General features: G+C 41.5%; 1 protein-coding gene across 1 annotated transcript in view; it reads right to left on the reverse strand.

Annotated features, from left to right (window-relative positions):
* cntn4 (contactin 4) overlaps window positions 1-19,078 on the reverse strand; it is a 171,183-nt gene that overhangs the window by 96,153 nt on the left and 55,952 nt on the right. Inside the window, exon 4 of the mRNA XM_056437610.1 lies at window positions 15,295-15,470. Coding sequence (XP_056293585.1) covers window positions 15,295-15,470 — 176 coding nt within the window. The remainder of the gene's footprint in view (window positions 1-15,294; window positions 15,471-19,078) is intronic.

A 19,078-nucleotide genomic window follows, 5' to 3' on the forward strand; every position in this document is an offset into this window, starting at 1 on the left:
CGTCTGTGTATATTGTGGATATCCAAGACTCACTCGCTCACTCTGAGATGGCGCCGCAGGTATCAGAAAGAGAGTGAATTAAAAGAGTCCAGATGGGGACTTTGGTGGAAAGAAGAAGGCAATATTTGCTTAACCAGTTGGAACAGTTGGGAATTGTTGCCAAAAAGAAGCACAGGTATGAACCTACGTTGAAAAGATGAAGTAAAAAAAATATATATATAAAGATGTATTCCCGAACGGGTTAAATCTGAGGAATTTGAAAACAAACCTGCAAGTCAAACAAAATGTGCAACTATATCCAAACAAACCACAAAATAACATGTCGTATTTACATGCATTTATTCTGAAGGTTTTGAATTAAATGAGATGTTTAAAGAAAATCATGTTGTAAAACTGTCTACGCTATATCAGGCTGGTCTCGAGACCTACGAAAAAATAATGCGCCGTAATTCGTGGCTATCCGACAAAACTATTTTGTATGCTATCCAAGTAATCAACAACGAAGTTGTGGCACACTGGGTGGGAGTAGGAGGGGGTCCAACAAAAAGCGATCCTCAGCCAGAAAAACCCATTTCCCCCATGTGAAATGATAAGTCAATCTTGATGTTTTTTTGTCACACAACTTATGCACTCTAGCGATGGCGCAACGTCCGTGGTTATTTTGACCCAAAGGATGATGTTTACCCTAAACTTAACTAAGTAGTTGTGTTGCCTAAACTTAAAAGTTTCCTAGTGAAGCCAGACGTCTATTTTAATAAGACCAGATGCATGACTGAAAGTGTCTTTTCGAGTGTGAATATGAATGCAGATGAACGGATGTACAGAATAATGTCTTCAGAACTCGAGGAATTCTTCCACATTGGAAATTGTACTCTTTGATTTTGGGGCCTCAGGAGCACCTGCTTCATTTCTCTCAATGTCAGATCCAAGTTTCCTGTTTAGAAATATAAATAATTCTTGGGCTTTAATACATTCTTTCGTGGTTTTAAAGACGACATGAAGTGCTGGCATGCTGTGGAGGACATAATACAACTTGCCAAGTCATTGCATTGTGAAAGAGACACAGTGGAGAGAGTGAGAAAACAAAACAAAAAAACCCAGGAGTATTACTGTACCCAGGCTCGGGGAATTGTATTTTCCATATAACAAATGGAAGCCTTGCATGATCTCAACCAGCTTTGAAAAAACCCAACAGTTTAAATCAATAGTGACGCACACCAACTAACACGAGCCAAGCGGCAATCTGCCGCCGCGCTGCTAAGCAGAGAAGGGTTGCTGTGGCGGGTCGCACATGAGGGGTTTGAATAGCCCTCGGTAATCAGGTTACCTTTCATTCATCACGCCCACTGAACATTACAAAGCTATTCCCGGTGTGGTTTTTGACGCCAGAAGTACTGTGGAAAACCCAACTAATTTTAATTTTCGACAAGTGATGGAAACGATACCGGGTCGCGGCGGCGGCGGCTCTCAATGACTCGCCCACACTAATGGTTCACATCCTGGTGGAGCCGGGGTAAATGTAATTCACACGTCACGCGGCGGCTTCATGTCTGCAACGATGAAGGGCGGGGGGGGGGGGGGGGGGAGTAGGGCAAATGGGTTCTTATTGAAAGCACTTTAACCCGAGAACAAATGCGAAGCAATTTAATCCAAGTCTGTGCAGATATTTGAAAGAAACGGCAGTAAAAACATGAATCAATTATGGCGATAGTTACATGGCAGCATTATTAAATTAGCAAAGCAATCAGGTCCTCTCAGTTGTCTATTTCCATTCCCCACTTAACAACGTCTAAAGTGCATTTTTAATTCATTCTCATTCATTATTAATGTATTCCCATTCTTTTTCTTCTCTATTTCGTTTGTACATTCATGACGCCGGCTTCGAGGTCAAAGGGCATTCATGAATGCGCTTAACAAAAGAAGAGACATATACGGCGAATTAATACAGGAAGACAGGAGGGTCTCGGATTGATCCATACATATTCTCAAAATTGGATTAATTAACCTTAATTGACCTTTCTCTGGAATACGCAGCATATTCTCGAGTCACGGGCGCTTTCTACTGCAGACCTGCTCCCCGCAAAAAGTGCAGCCAATCCACTTTGAAATGAGATTACTGATTAGTTCGGCTCCAAGTGATCTAAATGTAAAATTATTGGGCTCACTGATTTATGAAGAGGACTATAAGGTCAGCTAATATATGTCATATTGGCTGCAGGACAAGTCAATTAGGAGCAGCCTTTAATTATTTCTTTAAACATAAATCTCTTCTTAACCCACAAGGACAGTTTAACTAATAGCTATTTGAGGCTCTTAAGCTCTATTAAGAAACCAACTCCCTTCATATAGTTTTCTAAAAGATTGATGCCAGATTTGGCACTTTTACGCTCATTCTGAGACTGGATTAGTGATGCTATCATACTTGTTTTAGCTTTCGGCAACATACATTTGTAATTTTATAAGTTATGGCATTTTAAAATGTTCTTGTTGCACCCATAAGATTTGACATGGTATATTCAATATCTGTTAACAGTTAATAAATGGTTTGTCAATGATCTATAAACTATCATTTAATACATGTTTTTTTGACTGTCTATAATTGTTATTTGAAGGGTGCAGCTGTGGTTAGAAATATAATCATTAACAAATCCTTCATATAGTCTTAAATATAATATAATGTATGGAACAATAAACTGTAACTAAATAGTGTACTAATATAATCAGTGAGCATTTGTTATCATCCCTTATCAGCCATGGCACAATATATGACTTATACACTTACAGGACTGTCTCAGAAAATTAGAATATTGTGATGAAGTTCTTTATTTTCTGCAATGCAATTAAAAAAACAAAAATGTCATGCATTCTGGATTCATTACAAATCAACTGAAATATTGCAAGCCTTTTATTCTTTTAATATTGCTGATTATGGCTTACAGCTTAAGAAAACTCAAATATCCTATCTCTAAATATTAGAATATCATGAAAAAGTATACTAGTAGGGTATTAAACAAATCACTTGAATTGTCTAATTAACTCGAAACACCTGCAAGGGTTTCCTGAGCCTTGACAAACACTCAGCTGTTATAAATCTTTTTTTTTTACTTGGTCTGAGGAAATATTAAAATTTTATGAGATAGGATTTTAGAGTTTTCTTAAGCTGTAAGCCATAATCAGCAATATTAAAAGAATAAAAGGCTTGCAATATTTCAGTTGATTTGTAATGAATCCAGAATGCATGACATTTTTGTTTTTTTAATTGCATTACAGAAAATAAAGAACTTCATCACAATATTCTAATTTTCTGAGACAGTCCTGTATTATTTAATTGTAACTACAATAAATTCTAACATAACAGAAATGATAGCATCACTTATCCTTTGCAAACACGATTAATTATGAAGGAAAAAACAAACATTTGCTTCATTATACTAACTATATTAACTCTTCATTTACCATTTATTCATGGTTATTATTACGTGTGACCATGAATGACCACACTGCTGTCATTCCCGTGCCTCGGAAGTGTTTGAACCTCAACACAGTTCGGTAGGACACTAACTACGGATAACTTTTGTATTTATTTATGAGCCAAAAATTGAGGCAGTGGAGCGTCAGCCCCCAGGAGCTGTTTGTGACCGCCGGTGTTTGTGACCGCCGGTGTTTGTGACCGCCGGTCGGCCGCCAGCTGCGACAGAAACGGAGTCGCCGTGCGGCTCAGGGCCCGGTTAAGGTCCGTTTGTGTTTGTGCACAAGGAGTGCCGGAGTGTGACAGCGAAGGACTCCAGACTCTAAGGACAAAGTGAAGGAGAGTGAGACGAGAGGAAGTCAGAGAATACTGAGAATGACACTAAGACAGGAAGCCCAGGTGCTTAACATCAGGCAATATTCTACGGCCTGCTTTTTATCTTTATTTATTTTATTGCACCATCGTTTACTGTGTAAGTACTTTGCTCTTTTAACTGTTATGTTTTGGCCCCTGTTATTGACACATTGTTTTAATCGACTACTGTACTGCACTTTGTGACACTGTCTGTGATAAGTGCAACATAAATACACTTTACTTACTTACCCCACAAAAATAAATTTTTCACGTAACAAATCAATTTGTAACGTGAAAGTTGTTATTGTGAGCGAGGACAGGTGATGATTTAAAGAGTGACACATTCCCCATCCGCCACTTCCCCTCCCGCCACTTCCGCCTGCCACTTCCGCCCGCCACTACTGCCCGCTACTTCCCCGTCCGCCACTTCCCCATCCGCCCCTTCCGTCTTTATCTCAACCCATCTTTTCCTAAACCTAACCATGTAAGAAAACGCAAGGAGAAAACACTAAGGAACCTTTTGGAAGATAACGTATCGATATCGTCAGTTCCTTCCTAATTAATACATGTATAGTTTGACCTCTTCGTGCCAATAAAAAGGAACTATCTTAAGAAACGTCCGTGTGGTTAAACTGCTCACAGACATGAACAACCTGTGGTAATGGGCTGCAAAGGTGACATAAAACAATAATGAAATCACTGAGGTAACTGCTGCATGCAGAGAGAATATTGCCATAAGATGACGAAGTTAAACTCATTCCTGGTTCCCCTGTTTCATATGATGAAGCAGCAGGGCTACAGTGATGCAGAAGCTCCATCATTTGTCCTTCAAAGGCTCCGATCTGAAGAAAACATAAGCGCCCGCCCGTTCAATACCGTCACAACATCTCCCACATTAAGTCAATTCGACTTGAACGCGGCTTTCTTGCATCCAGGCAGCATATCGGGCGTGAATTATTTACACAGCGTCAAAGTGGGAAAGGAAGTGCAGAATTAAAGTGCTCGTAACATGTAAATCTAACTTTTGATTTACGAATTTGTTTGTCCCTGCTTTTTACTGGAAGAAGAAAAGAAAGAAAAAAACAAGACGCCATCTCCGCAGCGGAATAATTGAGCGTCTGAGTGCCGTCCATAGATGGGATGACAAATTACCTGTCTTCAGCCATTTTTACTCGGCGAATCACTGTCCCTCCAAATTATATTTCCTGGGCTGTGAGAAGAAGAAGAAAAAGTCGTCCGTCGCCTGCAGGGTAGTAACCGACTCATAAAAGTGAAAACAAATACAAAAAAGGGAAAAGGTGTCCGAGGGTTTGAATTTAAGACGCTTTCCTGGAGGTTTATGACGTGTGCAGAGCTCGTTTTGGCCTCCGAGCTTAAATTAGGCCATTTGTTTTTATAGCTAGTCATATTTCACAAATCGCTACGATCCCGCGTCCTTTTTCCAAGGAACGCCGGCCGTCTGGTTTGCTCTCGACTGTCACTCAGAGGTGATTAATGAAGCCCGGCTAATTGACTTCCCCGTCGACGGTCGGCTTCATCTCTGGTCGCTGTTGCTCGTCAGCGATCACCGACGGGAGCTCGCTCCTCCCTTCTGCGCATTTTTTTACAATAATTATTTATAGTCCATTTACAGTAAGACGCTTAGGAATATGGAAGACCGTCTCGTCTTATCCAAACATGGCCTGAATTCATGGTTAATTGTTAATGGATTTTTCTGTCTTCTACAATTTTGGCTGCTCCAAAATGGAAACAGAATCTTTTCTTCTTTTTTTTTAGTAGGGCCCACCACTTACTTTCATCTGAAGAAGCGATAGAAGGTTAGATAAAAGCACCCAAGCCTCCCCAAAATACGAACCCATAGAACAAAGTGGACACGAGCAAGAGACATCTAAGGTACTGAATTTATTCCCCAAAAAAAGAAGAAATAAAAGAAAGAAAGTCTTTTTGGCATTATTTTTGGCTGAGATCAAAGCTCTTGTGATTTTTGAAGTGTGTGGGAGGGGGGCTGCTTCACTAAAGCCCATGATTGGTCCCTGTCCGGAATCCACGGACGTGGCCTCGCCCGTGCTGAAAGCATGCCGCAATACTGGGGAAATCCAACAAAAAAAAACAAAAAAATAGAGCAAAAAGAAGCATTGTGTTGTGAAGAGGGCTGGAGGAGAGCATGATTTCAGACGCGGGGTTTTTCGGACACCGTGGGGGGGCTCCACCAAAAGGAATGCTTCTCAGAGTGCACACAGCTGTGCACATGTTCAAGAGTTCAAAAGGAAGCATGAAAGCACACGGTTTGCCTGCGAGGGACGTCTCCAATAACGCTCCCATTCAATTCACATGAAAGGGAACGGCGGTCGAACAGAACTCCTTTTTTAGCGTATTTACTCAAAACAGTTGTTTGGGTTTTTTTGCGCCCGAGCTTACACTAAACGCCATTGTGTCATTTTCAAAAAAGGGGAGGCTGGGCTAACAATGATTCATAATCTCAGAGTGAGCGAGCGCGATGCCCCATCTAGCTCAATTAGCGTTAATTATTGCAAACCTGGGCCCCGGCATTACAAACAATGATCCAGATTAGGCTGATGATCACATCCCAGACACATGAGCTCTCCAAATGCCAGCGCGACTTATCATACTTCAACGAGCCCGTCCAACCGTGACCGCAAGATTCATTACAACCTGCGACTCCTTAAGGATGCTCTTTGTCATGGTGGATAATGTGCGTGTGTGTGTGTGTCAGCGCTCTCTTTTTACGCTCCGTTCTAGAATTGAATCACATGTAAATAGTTGACGGTGATTTTTATTAAAAGTGTTTTACAGAGGTGCTTATTCGACTTCACGGAGTTGTTGTTTATGGTGCTATCGATTTGTATGGTGCGCTTTGGGGTCATTGAAATTATCGGATAATGGACAAAATATTATTGACACGTGTGATTATAACATATTGCGATTCAGAAGAAACACAAACTCCGTTATTCCATTAAATGTTGTTCAGTCCTCGCGGTGCGTTTGCACACATGAAAACAGAAAATCCGAAAATAACAGAACAAACCTATTCACAGACATTTTATGAAGTGGTAAATTCATAGCTGATCAATTATACCAACTCAAAACGGGCAAGTGTAGCAATCAAATAATTCACAAAGAAAAACAAATCCTTTTACCACAAAGTTAAATTGACATGTACTTATAGCACTTTTCTAGTCTACCGACCACCAGAAGCACTTTAACACTGCATGAGATCATTCACCCATTCCTACACTAATTGGAGGAGCTACGGTTCCACCAGCACTAACTAACAGCACTAACTAACATTCACACAATGTTGGGGTTAAGTGTCTCGACACATCGACATGGGGTAGCGGAGCCGGGGATCGAACCGCAGATCCTCTGATTGAAGGACGACCCTCCTGCTCACCACTCAGCCACAGGTACCAAACCACTCTGTGGTACCAGCCTGTAGCCTCGCCCCAAAAGCATTCCCTTCTTTATAAACTATTTGACTCTAAATGTATGGAGGACTTAAAATGTCTTAAGTATAAATAAATGCATGACTAAATATAGGAATAAATAGATAGGGGCGGCTTTAGCTCAGTGGGGTAAGAGGGCCGTCCTGCAACCGCAGGGTTGTGGGTTCGATCCCCGCTCTCCCCATTAGTTGCAAGTCGAAGTGTCCTTGAGCAAGGCACTGAACCCCCAGTTGCTTCCCGGGCGCTTCACCGCAGCCCACTGCTCCTTAATAACTAAGGATGGGTTAAATGCAGAGAACTAATTTCCCCTTAGGGATTAATAAAAGTGTATATTCTTATTCTTAAATGCTTAAATAAAAGTGTAAATTAATAGGAATAAATAAATGCTTCAATAAATGTAGAAATAAATAAATGTATAAAGCTCATTTGCATACAAGGACACATAAATGTCACGCATAAATAAAAGAAATACGCGTGGACACATAAATAGATAAATAAATGTATTTATACACCTATTTAAGCATTTATTTGTTGTATTTAGTTCTTTATTCATACATTTATTTGAGCATTTATTCATTTATTCCTGTATTTATTTATACATGTATTTAAGCATTTATATATTTATTCCTATATTTATTCATGCATTTATTTATTTATACTTAAGACATTTTAAGTCCTCCATATAAATGGACCATATTTTACTAAATAAACATCGTGCTGAATTGAAGAAGACTTGACGCTAGAGATTGAGACCATAAACTAATTTAGGTCATGAATCAAAAGAGAAGTAGAGTAATGTTCTCATTGACTAATTGTTGCAACCAGAGGAGTCGCCACCTGACGGATATATGAAATAATGAAAGTTTAAAGGCATTTATGGCCTTGGCTTTTCTTTTCAGACATGGGGGAAGCCAGGTGACGGAGTATAAAGAGCGAAACGATATGTCAATCAGTCGGGATGGATGGATGGGTACGATTTGTGACCACCAAAGGTCAACGCTGATTTAACACTCGGAACCCCAAATCCCACTGGAGAAATGTAAAAGCAAGTTTTTCATTAAACAATCAACCAAACCACACAGTTTATCTTCGCCAAAAGCTGGGAACCCCGTCATTATTGACAGATTTGACTCTTTTCCAAATCAAGTGGTTTCGTTGCCTCAAAACGCACCGATCTCGTTGGTGGAAAATTCGAAGACGAAGAAAAAGCACGACAAAAGACTTGTTGTAAGATATCACACGCTATGCAAGGATAAGTTGAGCTACACGGGCATCACAGACGCTGCTGAGCCTTTTTCCCCCCAACAGCAACGCTTGTGACGTCGGTGAAAAATATTTTTAGTAAATCCTAAATTGTGTCTCGCCGCTTTACCTCACCTTAAGAGTGATAGATATATTGGTAGTGTGTTGCAGATAAAAAAAAGTTAAAGCCAGAGAAGAGTACACCCATTAGCTATTTACACCTCATTAACTAAGTCAATATACTCACTCTACATTATCACACCAGCTGAGAGGAGTCTAGAGGATTTATTTGCATTTAAATGAGTATGTATTAATTTGTTCCCCTCAAAGGCTTTAAAGCCCATTCTGGTGACATCAGAGCATCTCACCCCTTAGCAAAGAATGTGTGTGTCTAACACTGCTGAAACACTACAGTATTAAATATATATAAACGTAAATATGTATATATATATATATATATATATATAAACTGAACTAAACTCCCACGCAAATGGGATTGTGTCTAGGCGAGCTCCGTCTTTACCAACTTTTCTTTTGGAGCGATGGCCCTTCTCGACATCTCCGGTCATGTAAGTGAGAAGCTGTTATTCCCATTATTGAACAATGCAAAGCCCGTTCATCAGTACGAATTATGGGCATCCATCTTTTACATAATCACTGATATAGAATCGATAGACATACTAATCAAGGGCAGCGAGTATTGAGCGGGGAGCGCCCTCTGCCCATCAGTTATCCTTGCCTCGGGAGGCGGAGGGGGGCCGGGGTAGAGGAGTAGCATCATCCATCAAAAGTTTGTGACACGTAGAGGGAAAATGCTGAAGCGCGGCTGGAGTCCCGCCAATTTCAAAGAACAACCTTGGAGACGTCGCGGATTTCTTCCGCGGACTAACAAGTGTTAAACCGAGGAGTGGCGTTCTGCAGGGCGGGGCGGAGGGGGGGACTTCACCGTACAGGGCGTCTGCTCTCGTCCATAGAATATATATATAATGTCTACAAATTCGGGAAATATGGATATAGCCTGTGGGTTATTAAGCTTGTTCAAAATACTGGACGTCTCGTGCTCGGTGGAAATCAGGATCAGAATGCGGTGGATTAAGTTTAACAATATTAAATGGCAAGAAGTTCAACAAAAAATTGAAGCTACGATCGTCGGGCCGGACTGAATATTTCGCCACAGACTAAAAGCAAAGTAATCTTCAGAAGGTCTAGAGGACGAACTCACCCTAGTACACCTGTATTTATTAGTATCGACAACCACACATCTTAATCTTAAAAGTTAGTTCCATTGGTCAGTTCAGTATGCTGCACTTCTGTTGGCTTATGGCCACGATAATAAAATAGCCGGGTCAAACGTCATGACCACGGGACAAACATCGCTTCCGGTCCGTTCTGTGAAAAAGTCCCTTTCACAATAAAAGTCCCATATGTTACTTTCCGAATTCAAGCAACGCCACGGGCTTCAACCGGCTTCCAGTTCATGCGACAACATTGAAACAATAAACTAACATTCGTTCCCATACGGAATACATATAAACACTATTTCTGCCATTAATATTAACCATCTAATACAGTCAATACAGTGTCCTTCTCCTATGCTTCATAATACATTCATAATATATATTAATATCCTCCCTAATATTCCCTAGTTATAATATCTTCCTATATGTATTAATTTAAAGCATAAACTTCCCCTGTGTACATGTGCAAAGTCAAAATAACAAAAATTACAACCTAACAGGGTTTTCAGCAATGTAAAGCGACTTAGATATCAAAACGTAATTAGAATGCAGTTGCACACGCGCGTTCTGAGTGAAGACCCCACAAAGCAGGTGTGAACTGGGAGGACGCCGCCATTGTGCGCACCAATAATGCCTTTTTCTTTCTTTTTTTAAGATTACTCACCGGGAACAAGATTATGACGCCGCGGATGCTCGTTTAATTAGAGAAGAGGCAGAAACCCCTCGCACGCGGAGCTAAACGGCTGCATCAGAAGGCAGAGCGTGTTCACTGAGCAGGGGAAACGGGAGCTCCTCGGGATTGCATAATCACCGTCAATTAATGAGACAATTCTAATTTAAATATATTTTTCTCTCTATTTTTTTGGGGGGGGGGGGGTGAGTATATTATTCCAGTTTGGGATCCACGCTACATATTCATGTGAGGGGTAAAAGCTACATTACGTTTGAACGTATTGCGCTTGGTGGAGTCTGCCTCAAATGAACATGCAACGTTCTCAATGAGTTTTTTAAAGAAATGCTCACCCCTTGCATGTACGGATAATACAATATTATTAAGTCTGGCAGATTAAAATGAATGCACAAGTTAATTAATTCAGGTAAATTGGCTTAGCCTTTTGAAATAGCTGCATTGCTCTGGGTGCATTCCCCCTTTCCATAGGTAGATATCTGGAATAACACATGTAGCCATAATACATGCATCATATGATAAAACGGCAAGGTTATTGTACTAGGGGTCAGATCAGTCTCAATAATTGCAAATGCACACAGAGAGACGCACAAATGCAAACACGAAGATTCACAAATGCGCACAGAACAATTCAATTAGACTCTCAAATGCATTTCTATGTGGATTTATATGTATTTGTTTGTAGATCGCTGTACGTTTGTACATCAAAAATCTTTGTGTCTGCATTTGTGAGTCTCTCTGTGTGCATTTGCAATTATTGAGACTTATCTGACCCCATATTGTAGAGTTTACTATTTACACAGTTGGCAGACAAAAAGCCATGTAAAAAAATAAAAAATAAAGAAGTGTGTTTGTGGTCAACTCTGCAGGCCGAGTTGGTTTCCAGAAAAGGAAGTCCACTCGTCTAATATTTAATTTACGAGTCTGTCACGTGGTTAGGAGCGTCGTCATCGCGCACACGGGCTCCATCTTGAAGATAGCAGAGAGCATCCCGGTGATTCGAGAAACATTCCTTCCTCTATCGCACAAAAAATAACTTTTTGAAATGTGATTTTTATTCTTGCGATTTCGGCGTTGAGGCTTTTTGACCTCCTGTAAAAATGCAAGAGTTACGGTTGCGCTCAGATTTTGTTATTTGTTTGAGTCGTCATATCAGCTGCAACATATTGGTAAATCTAATCTATGTGGTTCACTATATATTGGAAATGTGCCGCATCAATCATGTAGTCTCCAACAGCTGCACCGACGAACGGAAAGACACACTGTCGACTGCGGATGCTGTACAGTCTGAATTGAACGCGTCAATTTTTATCCTGCGTTGGACGACAAAACAGTCCTGCTCGTTTCGTTGGGGGCTATTTTCAGACGTGGATTAATACACATTTAGGGGTCACTCTAATAAGCGCATTTTGGATTGAGTCGCGAGAAACAACGGTGCCCACTTTCTTTGTTTGTTCACGACTGGGGGGGGCTCCTTTCTGTATTTTATAGTTTTTGGACAACAGGAATTATCTTCAATTGTATTGATGTTTGTGAGGAAATATAGATTATAGAAGTCATCTGTTAACTGTCAAAGTTAATGTTCTCTTTGTATGTCAAAATACACCATACTTTTGGGATTAAGTGTGAATCAAAATTTCCCTTCAGTAAAACTAGCTTCATGATTCAGTCAAATATGAGTTTTCGTCATGCTCTAATTCTCTCAACAATATAGCCTCAGACGCACCCTCCCTGCCCGCAACAGCATATTCATCATAACAGGAAGTATGATGCTCTCAAGACACAATTAGAACATTTATTTGACGATCCTTCAAATCTCTTGACTTTTGACCTTTCAGGTGCAAACAAATGTCCTATTTTTTCTTTTCAAAGCTCCAACGTGATTCCCTCTTCACCGCCAAGCTTATTAGAGCTGTGAGTGGGCTCACGGTCTCTCTCTCGTGTCAAAATCAACAGTCAAATTACGCGTAAAACTAATTACCGCCGAAAGGTCACAGTCTTTACTGCAGGGAAATAGAATCGGTGCCAAAACACCACTTGCTCCGAAAGGAGTGCGTTTGACTGATGGGACCGTGTTTACAGGAGCGGAAAAACCAACGCGCGCCTCTCTCTCTGCAGGAAGAAGAAGTCTCGCACTTTAGTTCACTTACGTTCCCACAAAGAACGACATGACACTCGACGGTAATGCCGGTTGCCCTTTAAGTTATTCACTTGAACCTCCGCCGTTCAATCACGCCGCGCAGTTAATTAAGCAATACCGAGATTTAATAAAGAAGACGGATGACAGTCGGTCATACGCCAACGCTCCTGACTCCGTGACAACAACTGAAGGATGGGAAGGTCAGCGAGCTCGACGATTGATGGAACTGTCACCCGATCATAGTGGGAATCCAGCATCAGAATCGAGAGGGCAGATTGACTCCTCACTTGGTCCAGGAGACCAGACGAATGGCCCGAGACGTATCGGTGGCCTCGTCCCCCAACGCCAAAAACCCTCCCAATCCAATCTGAGCGAGTGATCGCTCACTCGCGGTTAATGCCATCCTTTATGCCTGTCCGATAACTGGCACACGCAGTGGGCACTTATTGACTTCCCCCCCCCGCTTCAGGAATATGAAGCCTGCGGGGCCGTTAGTTAGAGTCACCGGGATCCGTCAAACGGAGACGCTCGTTCAAAAGACATTCATCTGCAGAACTGATAGTGCTGACCGTGCACGCTGGAATGTTTTCTTTATTTCCTTCTTCTTTGTAGTGGTCGGCAATGTCGCGTTACGTCGTGTTGTGTTTCACTGCGAATTTCACTCAGAAGCTTCTGCGTAATGCGGAAGCTGATTTGTAAAGGAAAGTCAAATGTTACATGTGCATTGGTGGAAGGTTCTGAGATACATCTGCTCTACTTCAGCGTGTCTATTGTCTGTTATTTTATACCTCAAACGCAAACTGTTAGCTACATTTTTGACGATATAAGTACAGTTTAGTTACAGATTCTTTTATGTATTATTATTTTGACACACTAGCATGCACTGTGTAGGAGTTGTTAGTCAAGTCTGTATTATATGTTTGAGTGTGGGGCATATCTCAGGTTGACCACAGGTGGCAGTGTGGAGCAGTGTGGCAGGTAGTTGATATACAGGACTGTCTCAGAAAATTAGAATATTGTGATAAAGTTATTTATTTTCTGTAATGCAATTAAAAAATTATTAAATATTAAAAGAATAAAAGGCTTGCAATATTTCAGTTGATTTGTAATGAATCCAGAATGCATGACATTTTTGTTTTTTTAATTGCATTACAGAAAATAAAGAACTTTATCACAATATTCTAATTTTCTGAGACAGTCCTGTATAGGGCACAGGTGCAACTGTCACGGGTAATGATGCATGGGTGACGGGGAGATCGCACGGTTTTTACCTCAAACAACAGAGACACAGTTGTATTATAAAATGGAATTAACCGGGAACCTCACCCCATGACATGAACGGCGAGTCAAAAACAGGATCTCCTCCCGCACCCGGCCGAGTGGCCGAGGACAGAAATCCGTCACGATGCACTGTTATAGATTAAGCCACCCAACAGGATAGAAATTCAAATTATTCTAATTTGGAACAGACAAAAACGTAACACTACTGTAACACACTAAAAGGGTCTATTCTGCATAATAGATAGACATTTTGTGACCAATACTTCTCTTTAAAGCTGCACTCAATGTGTTTGTTGCCACTTGGGGGCAAAGAAACGAGCCGAAAACTCAGCACCGGGATATTATTACCGCATATAGTTGATAAGCGAACATTTGACTGTCAGTCCCTTCGGCTCCATTTAGTCTTCGCCAACTCTCCTAAAGGGAAATATCGGTCTCTCTAAGCTGATAAAAGCTCAGCTACATTCACCATTGTTGAAAAAATAACTATTTCAACAGGACCGTGACCTTAGATATCACAGGATTTTGGACTTTTATGGTGTGAAGGTCTTGCTGGGAGGGGGGAGGGCACCAGCAAATCCAAATATTGATCAGTATTCTATCACAGGTACTTCTAAGAGAGGGGAACTCATCTGCTTATCTGGACCCCCATCACACAGACAATGGAGGCCTGTTTCTGGAGAAGTTAAGAAACTCCTTTGGGCCGGTTCGGACTACAACCCCCCCCCCCCCTCCCCCCCTCCCATTTACTGTCTGTCACACTGTATACATGACAGAGGCTCAGAGATGGATCTTTGAGCAGCAACTAGGAAATATTACTTGTGTGTAGTTTCAACTGCTTCTTCTTGCAAGAATAAATTGCCTGAATGATGATTTTACACTTGGTGTCGAGAAGAATTGCAAAAAGAAGTCTGATTATATTGAAGTCAATGAGAAAATGACTCTCTTGATTTATTACCTCAGTAAACATTGTAAACATGAGTTTATGGTCTCAAGTCTCTAGTTTCAAGTCTTCTTCAATTGTCCATTGCTTTAGGGCGGGGGTACCTTGTGATTGACAGGTCGCTGTCTGGTCTGGGAGTTGACGAGTTTTCCTCTTAGAACTTTAAGATACTTCTTCTACCTGACTTCTGGTTCTTTGATAGTAGAAAGCGACACTAGAGGCAGCTCTATAATGTACCCATCGCTTTGAGTTTTCAATTCACTTGGACTCGTTTGATCTTCCGTGATGACTCTAGAGTCGAGAGTAACTGGTTCCCCAGAGACCTATTTCCATGTTTGTCATATCATAAATTAGAACCCACCGTGGTACCCTGTGGTGCCACCGGCATGCCTTTTATGTCTGCTGCGCTTCTTCTTTCTCAGTGGAAGCCCCCCAAAAAAAGTTTCGACGGAACAAGAAAGGGAAACAAACTCACATGCAAAGGTGAGCCTGGCCTCTCGGCTGACGATGGTCCCGAAAGCGTTGGAGGCGAGGCACTGGTACGTTCCAGCATCTTGGTCTTTGTTCAGATGGCTGATTCTGAGGTTGCCTCCGGACAAGCTGTAATGAGTTCCAGATCTGGGACTGATCTCTGTGCCATTCAGTTTCCACCTGTAAATAAATGAATGCAAGAAAAAATTAACATGGAAATTAAAAAAGTTCAACATTGTTCAGCGATGGACACATTCCAGAATAGAAACCAGAAAGTGTCGTTGTTAATCGAAGCAGCGGTGAACCACGCTTGGTGCCAAGGACTTGACTCCCCGAGAACAGATAACGTTGGGGTCCATCCATCTTGCCGTGGCCTCAGTCAAAGCGCATGACAATGCAGATTAATCATTGTAGCGCGACAATTAAAACAAATGCCTGAAACCTTGCCCGCCGCGGTTGTGCATTGAGGACCGGTCTGCCGCGATAATCGTTGCCGTTGGCCGTGATCAACGAAGGCCGTGATTCACCTAAACCGGCGACAGATTCTCCAATTTAGAGATACCTGTAGGGAAGAAAACGCAAGTTCTCGTTTTCTCGTTTTTCTATTTATTTAACCAGGAAATGCCTCATTGAGATTAAAAATCTCCTTTACAAGAGTGTCCTGGCCAAGACAGCAGCAGCAGCACGTCACACAAAGTTTATACAATACAACATAAAACATAAAACAGTGACAGACAATATATAAAACGAAAAACTAAATCACAGCATGAATAAAACCAAAACTAAGTCTCAAGTCAACACAACCCAGCTCACACAGGAGCACATACCGCCGTCATATAAAACATCGACAGCTAGATGAATTTCCCTCCAATATTTTCAATCTATTTTTAAAAACACCTAAGGAGACCGGCTCCCGGAGACCCAGGTCTGTCTGCAGCAAATTCCAAGCCGCAGGAGCAGCAAACTTAAAACCTCTTTTCCCCATTTCCAAACGGACGTGAGGGACGGAGAGCAAGAGGAGGCCTTGAGCAGAGGTCACAGAGCGAAGATGGTAGCTTCCAGGGTTTTTCAGCTGAATTAGCGAGTGGGAGGGAACCAAAAATTCCAGCCAAAGACAAAAGGTAATTAATAAAATAAGCGACCTGACTCCTTGATGCAATAACCATTGCCGCAGTAAAGGACTCCGCACGGAAAAACAAGCATGAAAAGATAATTTTATATAATAAAAAAATGGACAATGCAGATATTTATTAGGACCCACGGTGATTTGGCGGTTGATTATTTCTCGGAGGAGAACTTCTGCTTTGATTTTTTTGCTTTCTTTTTTTAATGGTCCCAGAAAGGTCCAGCTGGGGAAAACGCAGCGTAATTGTTACATTTGTAAAAGAAAGCAGCTTTGGTTTGTAAAAAGCAGGGGCTTTGCTAAAGCCTTTTGTCCAGAAGACAGAAGTTGCTACAAAGCTGTTTGTGTGCACGGCTGCCTAACTCTCCTGAGTGTGCCAATTTTGTATCCTCAGGCGTAAGAACCTTTTTATTCATTTTTGTGCATTACCAGTGTGGCATTTGCTCTCTTTATTACATCTTGTGTTGCATGACACACCCTAGAGGATGCACACATTTGCTTTTAATCAACTGGATTCGGCACAGGATCATCACATACTATACAATTAGGAGCTGATTGCACAAAGACATTTATTTCAGAATGTGTTGCTTCCCCTGCCCGCCTCCACCCCGCACCCGAACGTCTCACTGGTGATGCTGGGCAGCGCAGCACTCACAGAAGCGCCTCGACAGACTTTTGTCTTTTTTCCCTTTTTAATAGACAAAGTGTGTGTAGCACAATGGTCTTCTTTGGTTCAGTCATAAGTAAGTGCCCCGCTCTCGAGAGCCTTATTACTACACACAATAGAGAGGAGCCTGAGGGGTGGGTGAGGGGGGGCGTATATGGTGGCGGCAGTCTCACAGGACCGCGGCAGCGATTCGGTTTGCAGCCGAGATGGAACAAACTAAAAATCAACATAAATATCTCGCAGACAAGCAAGTAACGACAACAAAAACGCTGAGTGGACAGCATCAGCCTCAGATAAGGGCTGCGTCTGCTTCTGAAAAGGGGTTCCATCAAATATATATATATATATATATATATATATATTTAACAAATAAAAAATGCAGCATTTTTCTCTGTAATTGCTCCGTTGGACTCGGCGGCATCGTGTCCGCAAACGGTTAAATTGGCCAACAGCTTGAAAACCAAATGTTGTGAGAAAATAGTTCCTCCGATAGCTGCCGATTGGTCGAATGAAAAAAAAAAAGGCCGGAGGAAGACCGTAACCGGCTGTAACGTGTGCAATGCGGTTGATAGTCAAACGCACTTGAAGTAAAAGATAATTGCCCGCCCAGAGGTGCCAACGTTCTGTTGTGACAATTTGAATGCCCTATGACAGCTCGTGTCGCTCTGAGCCAATTAGATGGCGTCTTTAAAGCCACTAAGTGACAGGTTCTCTGATTTGCGTGAAGCTCCAGCACATACTAATTGTGGTCCGGGGGCGGAAAATGTGAATCCGTCACGTCTACAGCGGAGCAACAGATGACTTCAAAAAAAACACATATCAACTAGATTATTTAATAATTACATTTGCAACGATTTATGCTGGCAAGCAGGCCACGACAGCAGTTCCATTTGTTAGGCACATGCTTTATGCAATCATGTAACAACAGGGCCGCGTACACAGCGGCATAATACCACGCCATCTGGCTTATGAGGCCGTGGATGTGAGGCGGTCTGTTGCTTTCCTTAAGACTGGTGCTTTGATGCGTTTGAGCGAATACCTCATTTTCCCGTTTGGCTCTAAATACAGTTATGGACCATATAGCTCCAATCAGGCAACCATGGTTTATATCCGTGACAACCACATATCTCACTGCTAAGACTTTGTTACGACTGTGTGTCAGCGAAAAACCAACAACAGTAGACTAATGTGTCTCGGTTCCTTAGTGACAGGGTGACTTTTGCCAACAAAGGTTACAGATATAAAAGTATAAAAAGTTAGCTTCTTAAACTCTCTGCAAAATAGAAACTTTTAAGGTTAACTTCTCTGGGGGAGAGCATTTGAGATTTTAAAAAAGAAGCTTTTGACCATGATGCACAGGGTCCGATGGACGTCTTGACACAAGAGAGATTTATGGCGGGAAACTTCTCCCCAAAACTACCGGTGACCGAAACTTTGGGAACTGAAAAAGTGGAGCATTATCCTCGCTACAACTAACCAATAAAGTCAACACTTGGTACCAAAGTCATGATTGCTAAATAAATAAAAATATACAACTAATGAGACCATTGATGGAACAAAATTTGCTGAAAAAAAATTACAAACATGATAGTGGCGTATTTATACAGCGAACTGCCTCGGCATGTGCCGTCAGCCATAAGAGGGCCTAGGCCTATTTTCTGAATACAAAAATATTTCAATTGGAATGTGTCTGTAACTTTCAAATTGTCATATTTGATGACTGTTTTATAAAAGCAATGGCTCTTGCTTGAATTGCATTAAAAAATAAAGAATCATGACATGACATGTAATTTAAATGGCACTTTTATCCAAAGCAACTTACAATCATACACACGGCTACAGGGAGCAATTCAGGGTTGAGTGTCTTGCTCAAGGACACATCGACTAGGGCGGGGATTGAACTCCTAACCACTGACCCACAGTCACCTGAAGCATCTGTTGTCCCTGACAACTACTGGTGCTCTTTTTGGGGAAATCCCCTCAAAAGCGGAAAAATAT

Source organism: Pseudoliparis swirei, chromosome 18 (assembly GCF_029220125.1).
Source record: "Pseudoliparis swirei isolate HS2019 ecotype Mariana Trench chromosome 18, NWPU_hadal_v1, whole genome shotgun sequence".
In the NCBI taxonomy this organism is placed as follows: Eukaryota; Metazoa; Chordata; class Actinopteri; order Perciformes; family Liparidae; genus Pseudoliparis; species Pseudoliparis swirei.